The following is an 18,178-nucleotide window of genomic DNA, read 5'->3' as shown; positions in this document are numbered from 1 at the left end:
TCGCATTTTTTTAGATATCGGCTATAGAACTCATTTCTCACGCTCTTGAAGGCAAATGCAAGTAATATAGGAGGTGAAGAAGACGGCTTTATTGGAGAGCGCGACAAACGCTTTGAGTTCACAAGAGGGAGATCTCCATCGGCATAACCAAGTGCGTGAGAGATTTTGCCAGCGATATCTCCAAGGTTTTCATTTGGTACAAATGGTACGCCGGTGATGATGAGATCGTTAGCCTTCGCGAGATGGAGTGCATTCTCACGAACAACCTTCAACTCTTCTTGGACAGCAGAAATGGATTTTGAGCATTCTTGCTTGTATAGATTGACTTCGTTCCTCAGCGTAGCAATTTCGTTTTGAAGGTCGGTTTTGGTTTCAGAGATTTTCACTAAAACTTGTTCGATAGCAGCGTCAATCATGCTCTGGATTCGTTCCAAAATATCGGTGAAATCAGTTAACTCGTCCGAAGCGTCGAGATCCTTCTTCGATCGCTTTGATCTGTCTTTGCCCATCGCAAGGTAGTATTGGTGGAAGCACAACTCGGGTCCGAAAACAAAAGCTGGGGCGATCCAAAAGGTTCGACAAACCTCGAAAACGGCAGGATTTCAAAAACTTCTTAACTCACAAACAAGACTCGTATCGTTAAAACTTCGAGGTCTCCTCTAAACAGCGTACACCAAGGCAAATTTTTAAAGAATAAACTTCGCGGAAACGGTAGTTTAACACGGGTTAAAACGGATTTTTATCGGCCCAAAAAACAACTAATGCTTATGCATCCCGTACACTCAGAGAATTATATACAGAACAGAGTAACTTTGTTTACCGTGCGGGTTGCCAAAGAGGCAAAAATCGCAGACACCAGATATCCAGACTGATCAGTGGCGGTTGAGCCCATACAACTGCAAATCGCCCAAAACCATACGCCATCTATCGGGGCATCGTGAAACCATTGTGCTTCATCAAGAATAAAAAATGCACTTGATAATTAACAAGCCAAATAAAAACTGGTTTGATTTAATCACCTATTAGTATTTGAAATTCTTTCTAAAACATGTTCACTTAGGTTTTTGTCTTCAATGTGGAATTGTTTACTCTAATTTACTGTACCATGATAAGAAATTAATGTTGTACAAACATTGCCCGTTGATCGATTTAGATGAAAAAATACAAACATTACGTCATACCGGTCCTTAGTTGAGAGCCAATTATTTTGGGATTCAGTTTTGATTTCTAAATTTATCCGACAGTGACAGTTTAAAATTTATAATGTCCGCATCAAATAATTCATTGAGTTCTGAATTGTTCGTCTTAATTTGTTTGATTTATACTTTACTACGACAAAAAAATATATAAACTACATAATATGTATGTTAATAGAATTAATTGAAAAAATTAAAGTAGAATAATAAATGTGACGAATTTATCGGCATGCTCTTTTATCCTATTTGCTGCTGGTAGTGTTCGTGGTTGCTTCACTAAAGCTTAAATTTCGATTAAAAAATATAACCTCAGAAACCTTTTTAGCATAATTCTGGACTAGGGGAAAATTTATCTAAAAAGCCTTATTTTTTAGACTATTTTTTTCTATCTTTATCCGTTTAACTTTTTTCTAATATTTTTATTTTTGATAAACAAGGGCAAATATCCACTGAATTCAAATATTTACTGATTCAAATCCATTTATTTTTGTTTCCAAACATTTTTCACCTTTGACATTTCTCGCGTGAGCTTTCATTACGTCGAATTAAACAAAATATAAACCAACAGATTTGTTAGGAAAAAATACAAAAAACTGACATAAACTAGTCGTAATTTCTCTCCATTTAGAATATTTGTAGCCTGGACAACATATTCTATATTTGGAGTTCAAATTTTAAAGTTGTTTTGATAACTTTTGCAGCAGTTTTCTGTGAATTCTTACGATGTTTCATACGACGTAATGAAAGCTCACGCGAGATTTAACCAAATTCTTTGATTAAAAGTTTTGTTTGAACCATAGTCCGAAAGTAATTAGTATACAGAATGAATCCATTCTTCAAAAAAATATAATTTTAAATGACGTTCATTTCAATATAAATATATAAGCAATAATTTCACTGTATTAATTATCGAATTCAATACTTTTCCACACAGCCAAAACTAATTTTGAATGGTAAAAGAACATTACTATCTTGATGCAAACGAAGGTAATTTTTATTTTCTTGTCGTTGCATGAAATGTCAAATAGCGTATGCCTGTGTGAGTGAATTCGTTTTATGTTTTGATTTTGATGCGACGAATTCACGTTCGTTTTTTATACCAATTGGTTAAATCAATTACACGGCCGATATTCAATTATTGGTTCGAAATTTGACCAAAGAAAATAATGAAAACGCGTAAAACACTTTGTCAGTGTTGTTTATCGTCGACGTTTTCAGGTGATAGCTCACCATCAGTGCTCGCAGGCTCTAAACAAAAACACGACCCAGAAGTACCGGCCGGAAAACCCGATCGTCAAGATCCAACGATTGAAGGCTAAGGCTGAGGCCAAGGCCGCTGGCAAGGAGGAACCTCTGGCGAAGAAAACCAACCGCCTGCGGCAGGGCGCCAACACCTTCGTCAAACTAGTCGAGCAGAAGAAGGCTCAGCTGGTTGTGATCACTCACGATGTTGACACCATTGTGCTGGTCATTTACCTGCCGGCTCTGTCCCGTAAGATGGGTATCCCGTGCTGCATCATCAAGGGCAAGTCCCGGCTGGGAACGTTGGTGTTCCGTAAGACCTGCACCCGTGTTGCTCTGACCCAGGTGGACAACTCAGACTGCAACTGTTTGCGTTTGCGGCCCTAGTAAAAACCTGTAAACAACATCCGAACAAAAATTCACGGGTTTGTCGGGTTTGTCGCGTTTGTCGTCTTCTCGAGGTTTAGCGCAACTTGATTGGATCGGTTGGGCGGCAATTAAAGGTAAGTTTTAAAACACAGCATTAATATAATCGTTAATAATTTATTTCCCCTTCAAAGGATATTGCTGGAATCACGACTGAATTTGTTCCCGGGAGATCCGTCAAAGATGGTCGAAATCGAGTATCGACTGCAGATTCCCGCGGACAACTTGCCGGATTTTACAAACGCCTGTCAGCATGTTGTAGCCAAATCCTGTGGTTTAATTTGGTCTCTCTACAATCACCGGAGATTCTTGGATGGAAACTTTGGTCGTAAAAGTTGTGAGCAGATGAAAAGGGTCAATTCTTTTGCCACTAAAGTCAAACAATGCTGCCGGAAGTTCCTCGGTGGATAAGGTAAGACACGATAGAGCCGCCAGTGCACTTCTGACTTTTTTACAATTGTGTTCTTAGTCACAGGTTTCCAAAAGCTTGGATCCACTGAGTTCGAAAACTGAAGGACCGAGGATCTGGTCTGTCGGAGCTGTGATTGCGATGCGCCGTGAGTCGATTGATCTGAAAAGCAGCTTCCGCCAGATGGTCGTGTCGGATATCTTGGCCCTCTTACCAGTAATAAAAATCGTACTGCGTGTTGGCAAAATCTGGAAGAAAATCTTCTCAAGAAAAGGATGCATCAGATGATACTGCGGGAAAGTTCTCGGTATTAAAGGAAAAAGGATGGCAACGATTTTATGAACATTGTTTTAATTTAAAGGTATCAGTACATTTCAATATAATGTTATTTTATATCATTGAATATAATTTTAAAATATCTCATTTGGTTTTTTCTTTGAAAATCGTATTCCATTCACAAAATGAGTGACATAACATGCTACATAACAAGATCGGTTAATGATTCAAATCGTACCTTGTATATGATACTGTCATAGTCGTAAATAAAAAAATCATCAAACATGTACGGCGTATATAGGGTAGGTATACCTAAGCTTTATTTTAACGTCATTTACGATGATCATTGTAAAACGAATATCTTTTGATATGCTGGGAAAATTTTGTTTCTTGAAAATGATCATTATGAAAACTTTTTTTAATTCTAAGAAAGTGTTTGATTGAACAGGTTTGCAAATTTTATCAAACTGCCCGCATAATTAAAAACAGTTGGGGATATAGTACTAACTATTAACTTAATATATTGGTAGCAGTACCAGTATGAAATATCTTCCAAGTATCATTTCATTATACATGTTCAAAATTTTATTACCTCAATAAATTATGACAGGATCGTATCAGTGACAGTGACAATATGATATATGATTTAGTAAGTATAGTATAATAAGAGAATAAAAATTTGCAACCTTTGAATATTGTCTCTGGACCTTATCCAGGACTCTAACAGTGTACGACAAAGTTTCCTTATAGCTTAAAGATGTCGGAAACACCAATCGAGTGAGCTGCACTAATTGTTTCACTCTGGAGGCTGAAAATAAGAAGCTTAAGGAGCAATTAAAGATCAGTAAGCGGAAGCTGCAGAGGGTGCAGGGGGAAAAATTGTCCTCGGACGAGCACGCACTACGATTGTCGAAAGAACTCCAATTGATGAAGGACAAAAATAAGTTTCCTGAGGTAAAACAATTTCATACATCCTTGCAAACATATTTCTTACATTATTTTTGAATCTATTTTCAGGCTTCTTTTTCCGAGCAAGAAGGAATTCCGATGACCGTAGCGGATTTGGATGAACTGAATGGCCGCGCGACAACAGACAGCATGTTTGCTGGGTTGCTCGCTGTTCGCTTGGTCGGTGCAGATAACCTGATAAAGATGAGCGTAACCGGTCAGGCGTGCCATCGGTACGCCAATATGAAAAAAGAAGACGGAACTCGTTTGTACCCAACCCCAAAAAAACTGGACCCCAACGTGTTGCAGTTTATCTGTAGTAAGTTTGATTACTTATTAAATTTATGTACCCGGGGGATTAACCGATGCATTTTATGTACCCGGGGGATTAACCGATGCATTCGTGGGTCTAACCTAAAATCCAATAGATAAAGTTCTTACATGTATTCAACCTTTCTATTTTCAGACAAAATCGCAGAACGTACTGCCATCCGTGTTGGTTTACAAAACGTACTTACAATTCGGCAATATCAGAAATAAAAAATAAAAACATCAACATTTTAATTTTTTAATTTAATTTTATTTTTTGTGGGAAAGAATTGGAACTATATTGGCTATGGTACAGGGAAGCTCTTTTTAAAAATATTTTACAATATGCGGAACGTATGATTGAGCGTTATTTTTACTAAAAACTACTATAAGCAAACTATATCCATTGAAGTTGATGAAATCTATGATTTTGTATTCCAACGTAGCTAGAACATTCAGGTAGATTGTTTTGCTCGCCAAAAGTGGATGATATTTTAACCGTATCCAATAATGTAGCATGAAATATTTGTTCGAAAAAATCGCTCTTTTTGAATGGTAAACATGCTTAACAGCCCTTTCCCCATATGGTACTTTAACAGATAATCATAATACAGATTGTTAATATGGTCTGTGTTATTGTACATATACTGTTCACTTTACAATAAACGATAACGTTTAGAGACAATATAGAATATTCTCTATATATTGTAATTGATTATGCGGGTGAGTATACCTTATATATTAAACAAAAATTTTGTTTGTTTTCGGTATTGTATTACACAGAAAAAATAATCTGAATCCTTAACAACACTGAAATTGAAAAACCTTTAATATTACATGACGTCGAACGCGATTTGTTGATGTAAATTTACAGATTGAAAAAAGTTGAATCCATAATAGCACTGAATTCGAAGGACATGAATATTACATGACACGGAATGCGCTTATTTGATGTAAATTTCCATCACATATGATGTAAATAAAAAGAAACATCACAAATGACGGAATTTTCAGTGCGAATTAAATATTACACGTCTTAAATATTTACATGTCTTCCAAATTTTACACGTCTGTTGAAATTCATAGACGTGTAATATTCAACTCGCTCAGAAAATTCCATCATATGTGTTGCTTCTTTTTCGTTACATCATATGTGATGTAATTTTATAAATGTTTTTGGTCATACACAATTCTTAACAACACTGAATAAGAAATTTCTTAAAATTACACGTCATGGAATGTGATGACGACATTGAATTTGTGTTTAATCAATATTACAAACACTGAACATGATAATGTCATGTAAAATTACGAACTGTCAAGAACAGGACCATAGACAAATGTAAACAAAGTGTCAAGTCAAGTCGTGCACCAAAGTTTAAGCAGTTTTCCCGCGAGTGCGGTTCCCGGAGATCTTCGTGAAGCAGGGATGCGGTTCCGGAAGCGGCTCCACGTTAATCAACTTAGGATCCGGGGAAGAAAGTAAAAGCACAGGTAAAAGGGTGAAGTGAATCCTAATAAAAAAAATGTGTGCTAAAAAATGTTTGTCGCTAAGTAAAATAAATTAAATTAGTTATAAAAAGGTTTAATTTTTATGAAGAGATGAGAAAATTCCATTGTTGAATCATATAAACAAAAAATAAAACAAAATAAATTCCAATTGGAAAGTTTCTCTTCCAATATTCAGTGGTTTTATAATTTACATCATTTTTATTTTACCCGTTGCAAAATTATACATCATTTTTATTTTACACGTTGCAAAATTTCACTGGCGTGTAATTTCCAACTAGCACTGAAAATTCCGTCATATATGATGCTTCTTTTTATTTACATCCCATGTGATGTGATTTTACAGATTTTTTTCGTAGTGTGTACAATACATACAATTTTATATGACAATACAGTTCTTTTCAAAAACTGAGCTTTTTTGCCGAAAAGTACCTAGATTTTCGGTTGCCTTTTGATGACCGGCGATATTGTGATAGGATAATTCACAGTGTAAACGCTTTTTATTGACTTTTGCTGCTTCTAGATCTAATTTTTGGGATTTTTCCTCGATTTCACATGATGTCAAGCTAATACTCATCCTGAAATCGTTGAAAAATCATCGCTTTAGTCGTAGATTATGGCTAAAAGTTTACTAATGAACTCAAACATGAAACCGTCGTCCAAAATTGCAAGTGTTAATTGAATTTATTTTGATTTATCAAAATTGAAATATATGTTTCTTCACACATCGTTTAAGGTGAGTTTCCTAATGTCAAACATACCACCAATGTAACATAAATAACGAAAGTAATTCTAACGTTTTGTTAAGATCGTAAACGATTCTGTCGAATTCGATGTATTTTTTATAAGCTTTATGGTTGAATTCTAACCACATTTGGTTAATGCGCTCTAATTCAAAAATGGTTCTTTAGTGGTGTTTTAACCATATCGTGTTATTTTTTCTATCAAAAGTAGGTAATCAAAAACGACCGTGTTCATCTCTAGATGTAAAATAAAAACAAAAAGCACAATGCAAATGTGTGTGTGATATATCAATAGCGTTTTAATATGTACACAATAATAGTTATGTTTGTGTAAAAAAAATTCCTTTTGTGTATGTGGCCGTTAGTTCCACGATAACCCGTCGATAGCGCTGCGGAACAAGCGCCAAAATCAGCCTTCAGTGGTCAGTCTGGGTATATGGTGTCTGCGCAAAAATGGTCACTCATTTTACTTGCACGCTCGAAAATCATTAACCATTTATCGTTAAAAAGTAACCATTTTCACACCTTTCCGCGTTAAGTCATTTTTTGACTTCTTCCATAGAAGTCATTTTTTGACTTCTCTTGAGAAGTGGAAATATGGTTATTTTTGAACCGCAGTCGATTTCAGCGTATAATTAAGAAAGTGGTTATTTTTTAACCGCAATGCGAAATGAAGTAGAAGGGGGGTTTCAAAACTGTGAATTACGGTGAAAACTGTTTAAATTCGAATATGTTTAAAAGAGAAATAAAAAACGAACAATTCTTCGGTTTTTAGAACATTTTCTTTGCCAGATTTTTTTTGTTGATGCCAATAGACTGCCGAAGCATAAAAAGCATTTGCCAAATTAGTCACCACGGTGGGGCATTTTGTTGAAGTGCATCAGCATCTGCTAGTTTTCTGACATGCCACCGACGGACAGGAAATACAGAAGCAACTCGGAAATTGGGTACTGCTGATCTTAGTTGTGCATTTCCATGCATGCAGCGCCGGGTTGCCGACATATCGAAAAATCGGCTACATTGTTTGCAGGTGGCCGTTTCTGCCTTCTTGCTTTGTCCCTTGCTACATTTTTTACATTTGCATGTATCATTTTTTCCCTAGCAAATGTCCCCACGCACTGGTTGTAGGGAATAGGAGTATTAGAATATTTGAATAGTAAGAATTGTTAGGTGGATCGAATTTAGATAACCGTGAAAGCGCAAATGAGAAGGTCGTAGCCTTCGTTAAGTTGAGATGTGAGAGTGTGCATTAGACCGCTGCAAAAACTGACTTTTTGCTCCCATGTGTTTTTCCGATTCCTTTTTGCTCTCCAATCATCTGTGTTAAATATCAGATGATTTGGTTCATCCCTGAATTAGCGCAACGGGTTTTAAATTTGTATGGAAATTAGTATGGGGAAAGATTTTTTTCAGATTAAAATCGCTAGGGAAGCGATTTTGGGTTTTATGCAAAAAATAACTTTTTCAATGGGTTACTGCATTCTTAAACTTCAATTTTTACTAAGGTTACTTTCAGCTAGACGCTACCAGAAAAAAGTTAAAGCAATCTGTAAAAAAAAAATCATTCTTAGTAGATCATCAGTCAAAACTGTCAGCAGCACTGGAACCCTGAACTTGCATGCAATATTCCTATCTGAATTCTTGAATACAAGCTACTGCGTGGCATCGTGGCATACACAAAGGCGTTTTAAATCGGGTAACGTAGATAGAAAAAAATTACAGCACTATGTAGAAAGTAAGATACAAACTTTTTAAGATTATTGGAGATACACGGTGATAGATGTGGTGAAACGATCCCGAAATTCACAACCAAGTTGAAAAATAAGATTAAGTTACGCATGTGGTATACCTTTGCATACCGCGAGCGGTCAAATGACGGCAAACACTTTCCCCTAAAACTCTCTTCTACAAAACCTAAAATCGATTTTCTACAAAGTTTATAGTTTTGGATAGCTCGTAAGAGCAAGTTCACTGGTTGAGATGGAGTTGGAAATTTCGATGGTTTACATCACATCACAACACATTTGCCGTCCACCGGTGTTGGGAAAATCTGATATTCGAACAGTTTCGCGCTGCAAAATTTGTATCGTATAACACTTTTTGGCTGATGGTGATAGAAAAACGCAATGTTTTGCAACACCGAACCGAGTGATAGAGTCGGCGTTGCAATACAGTATTCGTGCATGAAACGATTCGGTGCTGCCATCTTTCTTATGTTGAAAACCTCAGTTGAGGGGAAAATAAAGGAAATTTAGCAATGTCAGGATTTAAACATAAAGTGGTATTTTCTTTTTAAAAAAATTCTTTTATCACTTGATTGGATACTTATTGCAAAGAAGTAAATCAACTCTTTAAAACTTACAACCAATTTTGTTCATGCCCTTGCCAATCGAATGGGCTATCATGCATTTTTAGGGGCAGAGATGCCAGATAGCTGTGTGAATAAATAAATTCGGTTAGTTTGTTTTGTTTGAGCGGTTTTCGGGAGAAGGAAAGTGTTTCATTTTTTTAAATTTGAAACAGGTATTCCGTCGGAACGCCGCCTTTAATGGTTCCATCATCTTCAGAACACGGAACCCTCGCTGTTAATTTGACAAGTGTCCATTATATCAAACGCAGGCGTCGTATCGGGAGTAAAATTCAGCTTCCAATCAATTTTTCGGTCCCAGCGCAACCCGGACAAATTGAAACTTATTCCAACGAAGAAATATCGGAAATTGAATGTTTGTATCAGGTAGGTGTTCTCAAAAGTCGGTAAATTATTTAAAATCAAAACCCATATCCCAAATTTCAGGTTGTGGTGCCGGAATGCACCAAGTTTGGCTTTCGATGGGTTGGATCTCTGATCCCTCTGTTCAAACACGGGCAGGAATGATTCTGCAATCGAAAAGTTCCACAGGTGTGACCTGGTTAGATGTTCGAAGAAAGAACAAGAAAAGAAACGGCCAGAAATATAAGTTTGTTTGAAAAGCTACAAAACAAAAAATCCTTATTTAAATTATATGTAAAACCTTCATATTCGAATAGTCCTTCAAATACCAAAATCACTTTCATGTGTGCTACATTGGTAGAACGTTACAATACCAGTACTATAGAATAACTATAATAACAACTGACTGATGATTTGAATACGTTTTTCATGAGTTTTTTTTTTTATCTTAAGTGAACTGCAGAACAATCGTCCCATGCAACAGTTCCAAGCAGTAACATATAGTTATGCTTTGAGACATAAATTTGCAATGGTCATAAATTAGACTAAATGACGTCTCGATCATGGCAAACCTAATACAGCTTCTCCAATTTATACGTTTTGTAATGAGAATTGATTACCTAAATCTTTTTTTTACCTTAAATGAATAAGTTAAACAAAGTTAAAACAAAAATTTAGTTTTTAATTTTAAAAACAAACTTATTTTTTTGAAGTTATTTGGTTTTAATAAAAGTTTTTTTATTTTTAATTTGAATGACGATTTCATGGAATTAGAAATGTGTCTGAAATACCTATACTTTCTATTTATCACTTTGAAAATGAAAGTTTTTGGAAGAGATAAAAAAAACTTGATCAACTCGTGTTATCAAATGCACTCCAATACAAAACACCTAAATCTGCAGAATATAGTTTAATATTGGAATGCATTATAACTTAAACAATACTTATTCACACATATAAATAATAAAATTTTCATATTGACACTACTATTTCAAGTTAATGATCAAGTAAAATGAATTTGAATTCAATTTTCAAACGGTGAATTCAAAATACAAAAAGTCAGTAAAATTACTGAAAAGCAAATTCTCTTGGCATCGCTGATTGCTTTCGATTTTATACCTTCGTATTCTATCACACCGGTGGACGGCCAACATTTTTGGTCTATATTTCACGATAGAAAAATTCCCATCTGTGCTACAGACGTCAAAATTTCTACCACTTTTTCCCAACACCATTGGACTTGCTCTAATGTGACTCAAATACACGGAAAAAAATTGCATGGGCTTTTCAAATACAGAGTCATGATAATTTTACTTTATCCATCATTTAGTATTTTCAACCATGATTTAGTATTTTTAACCGAGAATCTGGGCGATAATACTACGACATAGTATTTTTACTATGCGAACTTTGACAGCTCATAGTAATTTTCTCGTGTCTTAATTACCATGCGCATGATATTTTGATATTACACAATTCGTGTTCTTGAAATTACTATGCCCATGGTAATGTTGAAACACCGTCATTTGTGTTGTCAAAAATACTATGCACATTATAATTCATAGTAATTTTACTATGTGCTTCGTTCGAGTGTTTGTTTTTTACGGGTCAGCCGTTCGCGATTTCGGAATGCGAATAAAAATTATCGGATTGTCGGTTTGTCGGATCGGGAAATGTATTCCCTCAGGTGAGTAAATTGTGTTTTTTTTGTTACTTTTAATTAACTGCCGGTGGACGCATAAGTGTCACATGTTCTATGGAGTTCCATAGCACATGTGACACTTATGCTTCCAGCGGCAGTTAGCTGCTTATGAAATATGCTAACAGAACCATTTTCCTATATTGTTGACGAAAGATTTCCCAGATTGTGTTGTCGACCAGCTGGAAAGGGCCTCAACGAGCCTTTGAACCAACGCACCCGGAGCGGGACAGCAGATCTGGCAGTCTGGTCGGAAATTTTTCAGGTTAGTGAGATTTCGTTTTATTTCATTCACCAGCAGATAGGCGAATTTAACATTTTTTTCAATTCTATGTGTGATACTGTTTTTTCTTAATTTATTTAGTGTCGGCGATTGCGCTCGAGTTCCTCAACCTCCCTTGATTTCGGATATTGGACAACGTCGGAGGGCATTGTGACGAAAGCTGCTAACCGGTGAGCTGGCGCACTGTTTGCGGAACGCAATTTCAGTACATCTGCCGGGCCGTTAAATGCAGGCTTTCAGGTGAGTGAAATTTTGTTTTTATTTTCTAATTTTTTTACTGCTTGTTGAACAAGCAAACTGAACAGTTTTTGTTCGTTTTCGTATTTCCTATAATTAATTGTTTCCCGTTTTTTTTTTTCATTTTCAGACGCTATATAAGTGTGATGCAACCCCGGTGCCCCATTCGTGGGTGGTGCTACCACCATAAATTAAAGTAAAAAGAAAAATAATTTAAAAAAATAAAAATTTTAATTTGTAACAAATGAATTTTATTTCGAGGTCTTTATACAATGCCGCATGGTAATTTTGTGATGAATATCATCATAGGGTACTCATTTTAATGTGTTATTGCGATAATGGAAAATTGCAATTTTACTATGCTCGAAGTAAAAGAGCTCATTCTATCATTGACAATTTTACTATGAACGTAGTCAAAATTACTATGCGCAGCCAAAATTAACACAAAGTAAAATTACTATGTGCATGGTAATATCAAGAACAAAACATTATTGACTCAAAAATATGGTTGCGTGTTGTTCATTTAAACCACGGATCTAGTAATTTTACTATGCTTTTTTTTTGTGTGTACGATTTTCAGACAAAATTTAGCTACAATTATTTTTTCTCAAAGTTATTCAAAGTCAAAGAAAAAAATTCGAAAAACAGGCTTCGGAAAAAGGCTATATAAATCAGTTATTAAGTACTAGGAAAGAATTTCACTTAATGCCTGAGAACGCTGCGCTCCAGTGCAAAGCCAAATCTAGGTGCTAGAATAGTCTCAGCAAAGGCAGATTGATAAAAAGCAAAAATAGAAACAGCTACCTTTGAAAAGTCGTCAAAAAATCTGTGTTTCGTGTTTTAGAAATCTAAAGATGCCAAAATGTCAATAACGTCAAATTTCCATTTCACTTTACAAGAATTTTCTACTGTAACGGGAACAGCTTTGTCGGGTGATTTAATAAAAATTACGATTTTTACACCAATTTTTTTACATTTTTAGTGGCCATGATCTTAAGAAATTTTCAAAAAAATATTTCCATATGTGTAACATATAGCATCTAACTTCAGCGTTCTCAAGCACTTAGTGAATTTTTTTTCGAGTACTCAATAATTGATTTATAGCCTTTTCCCGAAGCCTATTTTTTCGAAAAAATTAACTTTAGTTATGGTTTTGGACCTAATTTTAACATTTGAAAAAAATTAATTTCTGTGCATTCTGTGAATCAGTGAAAACAAATGATTCAAGAGGTTTTTTACCGAAATCGAATGAAAATTATATAAGTTATGTTTTTTTACTGTAATAATGGTGCTTTTTCTCTAAATAATTCCACCATAGTGTAAAGTAAAGTTATTAAACTACACGCAGCGAAAAGTAGTACCATTGAACTAAAAAAAAATACATCTTTGATTCAAAAACCTTGTGTACATTGAAACAAAATCCAATTTCCTTGATTCAAGTTAATTTTATATTGAACCGAACTTTTTTTCCATAAAACCAATGTTCTGAATTTTTAAATCAAAATATTAAATTTGAATTCAAAGAATTTTTTTTTAAACTCAGAATCAAAGTAAAAATTTATTGATTTAGATGAATTTTCTTTTGAACCAAAGTATTTTTTCGTCAAACAGTCGACACATCTTCATTAGCTTCTGTTAGGTGAACGGGTCGGCGAGAAGCTTTTCCGACAACTAGTTAGACCTATTTATTTTCTCCGGAATCTGCCGCGCAACCACCTGACAGCACCGAAATCACAAAACGTACCCGGCGTAGGAAAGTTTCGACATCTTTGAGAGGACAACGACAGTGGACTCTTAGGTAGGTGTTTAAAAATTAATTTAATTACAAATATACCGTCTAAGTAACAAAATTTTTCAGGGCAATCATTCATCCAACTAATTGGAAGCAGTAACTGTATACCGACTGTTCCGGTCCTTCAACTATGCGGTTGCAATCGCTTCCGGTCCGATCCAAGACCGAAAAAATCGCCGAAACCATTCATCAATTGTTCGGATGGAACTGTCGGCCAATAAACATCGTCCAGTAAGTACTTTTCATGCAATGTATGCAAAAAATTTTAATTTTTTTTTTAATTGTATTATTTAGCTTAATGTCGTTTTTTCAAGCTTCATAATAAACCGTATTATGTGTTCTCTTCTTTATTTACAGATGAACCGGTTCAAGAACTCTTATCGTGGAAAATCGATAATCTAATTGATTAACATGTACTTCAAGAGAAATAAAATGTTTTATTATAAATAATTGATTTCTTTTTATTTCTATAATAGGATGAAAATTATTATGTAGTACTAGAATTTTTAGAAACCAAAAATTAATTGAAAAACAAATACTTTCAAATTAAAACCCACATACCGTCAGAATAAAGATAAATTTCATAAAACTAAACGAAAAGGTTTTTAAATCAAAAGCATTTAATTATTTGGAACAAAGAAAAAGTTTTGATTCAAAGGAAAGCATTTTTTGGAAACAAAAGAAAATGCATTTGAATCAAAGTAATTTTTATTTGTCCCAAAATCAAAGGAAAAAATCCTTTGTTTTTACGGCACTTTCCTTTGAAACTAATTTCTATTTTTCTGCGTGTAGTTTATGAAGAATTCAACATTATAAATCTTTACATGTTAAACGGACTGACTTTGGACTTATTCCTGACCGATTTCGGGCCGATTCGGGACCGTTTCTTCGATCTGGGAAGGAATAACTTGCATGCAAGTTTTCAGCCAGCGATGCCATGAGTGAAGTAAACTCGTCTGAGTTTTTAATAAATCTTTTCTAAACTCCAAATATCTTTGTTGTGTTACAACTAAGCATCGTAGTACCTTCACATCATTTGTAGAGATTAATTCGAGGAATAGTATTCAGCCTTTTTTTTATTCTTCCGAAGTTTCTGTAAATCTGTAGCGATTTTTGAATAAAAAAAATTGATTCCCCATGTAATTCTCCATACAAAATTAAAACTCGTTGCGCTGAATCAGGACTCAATGTATCGCCTCCAAACTTTACGGAGATTTTTGTGTGTGAAAATGCCATCAAAAAATGGTATGGGAGTTGTAATAACTTATAAATTTCAGATTTCCCATACAAAGCCTGCAGCGGTCTAGTGTGCATGAGTGTCATGAGAGTCGCAGATGAATGTCAGTTTGAATAAAGGCTGGATATTGGTGTGCGTTAGTGAAGATGAGTTGAAAAGTGTTTCAGCCTTATTCTGCGCCGCGCGTGACGTGATGATTGTCACCTCACCTCGGAGTCACCGTGACATTTGTCACCTTATTCCCGGAGTCGATGTGGGTAAAGTGACAGTATCTCATTCAGGTGAGTGACTGAATGAACACATCTGTCAAAATGGTCGACATTGCGCTGATGTTGTTTTGATTTCGCTCGCGGTTCGGATTTTCGGGATTAAATTTCTAAATAACGGATCCGATTTCCGGTTCGAAAAACGTCGTAATCGGTTTGTATGGTGTCAGCAAATTATTCAATAAGAAAAAATGGGCAGGTTACGCGACCCAAGCGGACAATTGGAGAGTTAAATCTGAGCCGGGAACCTGCTGTGAAACGCCAACATAGGAATCGACGTCAAAAATTGTAAGTGATACATACATTTCCGATTATGTAGTTTCAAAAAATTAAAATAAATTAAAAGTAAACATTACAAAATTGTGGCGATTGTGGTGTTCAATTTTACGACCTGAAAATTTCAGTTTGAAATAACTGTAAGGCTGATCCCGAATAGACTTGAACCGTGAAAAAACCATGAAGTTCATGTTCACATTACCATCAATTGTATGGTTGGCACAATTATTTCTATGGTCCACGATACCGTGAATGCACATTGAAATTCATAGTTTACGACCATACATTTCATCGTTTTGACGAAAATAACCATGAAAAAGGGGTATTGTTATGCAGCGTGACCATGAAAAAAATTGCGATTTTCCTTACATTCAGATGCCCAAAAATATTAAGTTCATGGTAATTACAGCTTCCATTTTTTCATAGTAGAACCATGAAAATCCTTTTATTTCCATTGTTAACCCACTGAAATAAAAAAAAAATGCTCGTGGTGGAATTTCATTTTATTATTTTGGTTGTCATCATTTTTATAGAATGGTTTAATTGAAAATAGGTTAATTTATATACATTTATTATTTATTTTTAACACTTGATTCACATACACATGATAATCCGAGTTTTTAGAAAAAAAAATTAATACACTGGGATACACTAAATTGGCACTAATTTGATTGATTTTCATGATCTGCACTGCACACCGGCTCACTACCACTCGCGGAATTATTCTCGGGAAACGGCTCTGGCTCCCATTCTAACCCCAGGCTCCGGATGTGCGAATAATAAGCACGGGTTGTGCCATGATGCGCCCACGTCTCAAGCACTTAGCTCTGTGATACTCTGTTCTCTCCATCTGCCTCTGGAAGAAAATAATTCACAAATAACTTTTAAGTCTTATGTAAAATACAAGTACTCACCGCGCTACCACCAGAATCCGTGCCGTCGCCTTCCGATTCCAATCTTTCAGCTATTTCCAGCTGAAATTGTCCGGAATAACCTGGTTCCGACCATAACAAATGTTAAATATGGCGCCTATTGGAATGAAAATTTTCCTCAATGCAACAAACCGTACACGCTCATCTTGAAGTCCCAGCTGTCTAGGTAATACATACAGTGAAATATTATGTATTAACCATATTTTTCATGGTTATCGCCATATTTACGGTAATTTCAAAATAAAACCCTAATTTTACTTTTTAAAGGGATTGAGATTTTACATTGTTTTTCATTGTTAAGACGAAAACCATTGTTATTAGAGCACCTGTATCCGTGGTCCAAACAGCCGGTTTAGACCCAAATTCCGACCCGAGCAACCGCATTGGTGATCCATTATACCAGTTTCAACTCAACTTTTTTTAGAGCTGGTATAAGGATTGATCCAAAACTGATGAGATTTGGATCCAATTTGACGCAGTTCTAAACCGTTTGACAGTTAATAGAACACGAGTGCAGTTGCCAGTTTTTTCATTGGATCGGATCTAATTTCTTTGGTTCAATTTTTGTATAAATTAGACCCAAGAATAGACCACGAATACAGATGCCCTTACAATATAGAACCATGGTCTTGGTCTATTCGGGATGTCATGCTGAAGCAACTAGCAACGCGACCTACAACGCAACGTTCACACGACTAACCAGCTCTCATTTGATCTCCATGGAAATCGCGCAGACCTGTCATACTGGTCGCTTTGTATAGCGCGACCAATCTGATGCCAATGTGTTTTGTAGCGCGACTAGTAGGAAATCCAATAGGAATATTGTTTTTTCTCGATTTGAAGCAGTGATTCCGGGTTTTAAGCACAATAGTACGAAGATCTGTCCGAACTTGTGATAATAAACTAAAAAATATCTTAATCGGCGAGAAAATTTTCATGAATTCTTAGTTCCGGCAAAAAACAAGGAATTTTGTCTGTTCAATTTTCGGCATTCTTGCAATCCGGGTCGTGATTTGATGAGTTTTTGATGGCTCCCGAAAGAAAGGAGACGATTCAAAGCATTATCAGATGTACAGAAGTGATGATTTGTAGGGAATTTCAAAGTGACAGGTCGCGCCAGCATGACATACCAATGCGTTGCAACGCAATCTTATTGGAACGTTGCGTTGCTAGTTGCTTCAGCATGACATCAGCCTAAGGCTGATGTCATGCTGAAACAACTAGCAACGCAACGCAACGCAACGTTCCAATAAGATTGCGTTGCATTGCATTGGTATGTCATGCTGGCGCGACCTGTCACTTTGAAATTCCCTACAAATCATCACTTCTCTACATCTGATAATGCTTTGAATCGTCTCCTTTCTTTCCGGAGCCACCAAAAACTCATCAAATCACGACCCGGATTGCAAGAATGCCGAAATTTGAACCGACAAAATTCCTTGTTTTTTTGCCGGAACTGAGAATTCATGAAATTTTTCTCGCCGATTAAGATAGTTTTTAGTTTATTATCACAAATTCGGACAGATCTTCGTACTATTGTGCTTAAAACCCGGAATCACTGCTTCAAATCGAGAAAAAACAATGTTCCTATTGGATTTCCTACTAGTCGCGCTACAAAACACATTGGCATCAGATTGGTCGCGCTACACAAAGCGACCAGTATGACAGGTCTGCGCGATTTCCATGGA

The 18,178-nt window shown here is 35.7% G+C and overlaps 1 protein-coding gene and 4 long non-coding RNA genes across 5 annotated transcripts; 4 read left to right on the top strand and 1 right to left on the bottom strand.

The window, feature by feature from the left end:
- Positions 1–2,287: 2,287 nt before the first annotated feature.
- On the top strand, positions 2,288–3,696 carry LOC129738988 (uncharacterized). Its single transcript, XR_008735709.1, has 3 exons — positions 2,288–2,941; positions 2,999–3,276; positions 3,334–3,696. It is a non-coding gene; the product is annotated as an uncharacterized LOC129738988 (long non-coding RNA).
- Positions 3,697–4,021: 325 nt separating this feature from the next.
- On the top strand, positions 4,022–5,471 carry LOC129739359 (uncharacterized). The gene is made up of 4 exons (XM_055730763.1): positions 4,022–4,198; positions 4,300–4,503; positions 4,567–4,816; positions 4,964–5,471. The coding sequence occupies exons 1-4, from the start codon at positions 4,184–4,186 to the stop codon at positions 5,035–5,037; spliced, it is 543 nt and encodes a 180-aa protein (XP_055586738.1). The 5' UTR covers positions 4,022–4,183; the 3' UTR covers positions 5,038–5,471.
- Positions 5,472–11,134: 5,663 nt separating this feature from the next.
- LOC129757140 (uncharacterized) lies at positions 11,135–12,227 on the top strand. The gene is made up of 4 exons (XR_008739629.1): positions 11,135–11,455; positions 11,624–11,732; positions 11,832–11,990; positions 12,118–12,227. It is a non-coding gene; the product is annotated as an uncharacterized LOC129757140 (long non-coding RNA).
- A 1,406-nt stretch (positions 12,228–13,633) lies between these two features.
- LOC129757152 (uncharacterized) lies at positions 13,634–14,202 on the top strand. Its single transcript, XR_008739632.1, has 3 exons — positions 13,634–13,785; positions 13,846–14,010; positions 14,137–14,202. It is a non-coding gene; the product is annotated as an uncharacterized LOC129757152 (long non-coding RNA).
- A 1,906-nt stretch (positions 14,203–16,108) lies between these two features.
- On the bottom strand, positions 16,109–16,961 carry LOC129757145 (uncharacterized). Its single transcript, XR_008739630.1, has 2 exons — positions 16,473–16,961; positions 16,109–16,414 (listed from the first exon to the last, which is right to left on the bottom strand). It is a non-coding gene; the product is annotated as an uncharacterized LOC129757145 (long non-coding RNA).
- Between the last annotated feature and the right edge of the window lie 1,217 nt (positions 16,962–18,178).

Source organism: Uranotaenia lowii, chromosome 1, assembly GCF_029784155.1.
Source record: "Uranotaenia lowii strain MFRU-FL chromosome 1, ASM2978415v1, whole genome shotgun sequence".
Lineage (NCBI taxonomy): Eukaryota > Metazoa > Arthropoda > Insecta > Diptera > Culicidae > Uranotaenia > Uranotaenia lowii.
This window is presented reverse-complemented; position numbering and strand designations above follow the sequence as displayed.

Coding starts and splice junctions, on each gene's coding strand:
- LOC129739359 (XM_055730763.1), top strand. Junction 4,504..4,566: donor ACAAAAATAAGTTTCCTGAG/GTAAAACAATTT, acceptor ATCTATTTTCAG/GCTTCTTTTTCCGAGCAAGA. Junction 4,817..4,963: donor CGTGTTGCAGTTTATCTGTA/GTAAGTTTGATT, acceptor TTCTATTTTCAG/ACAAAATCGCAGAACGTACT.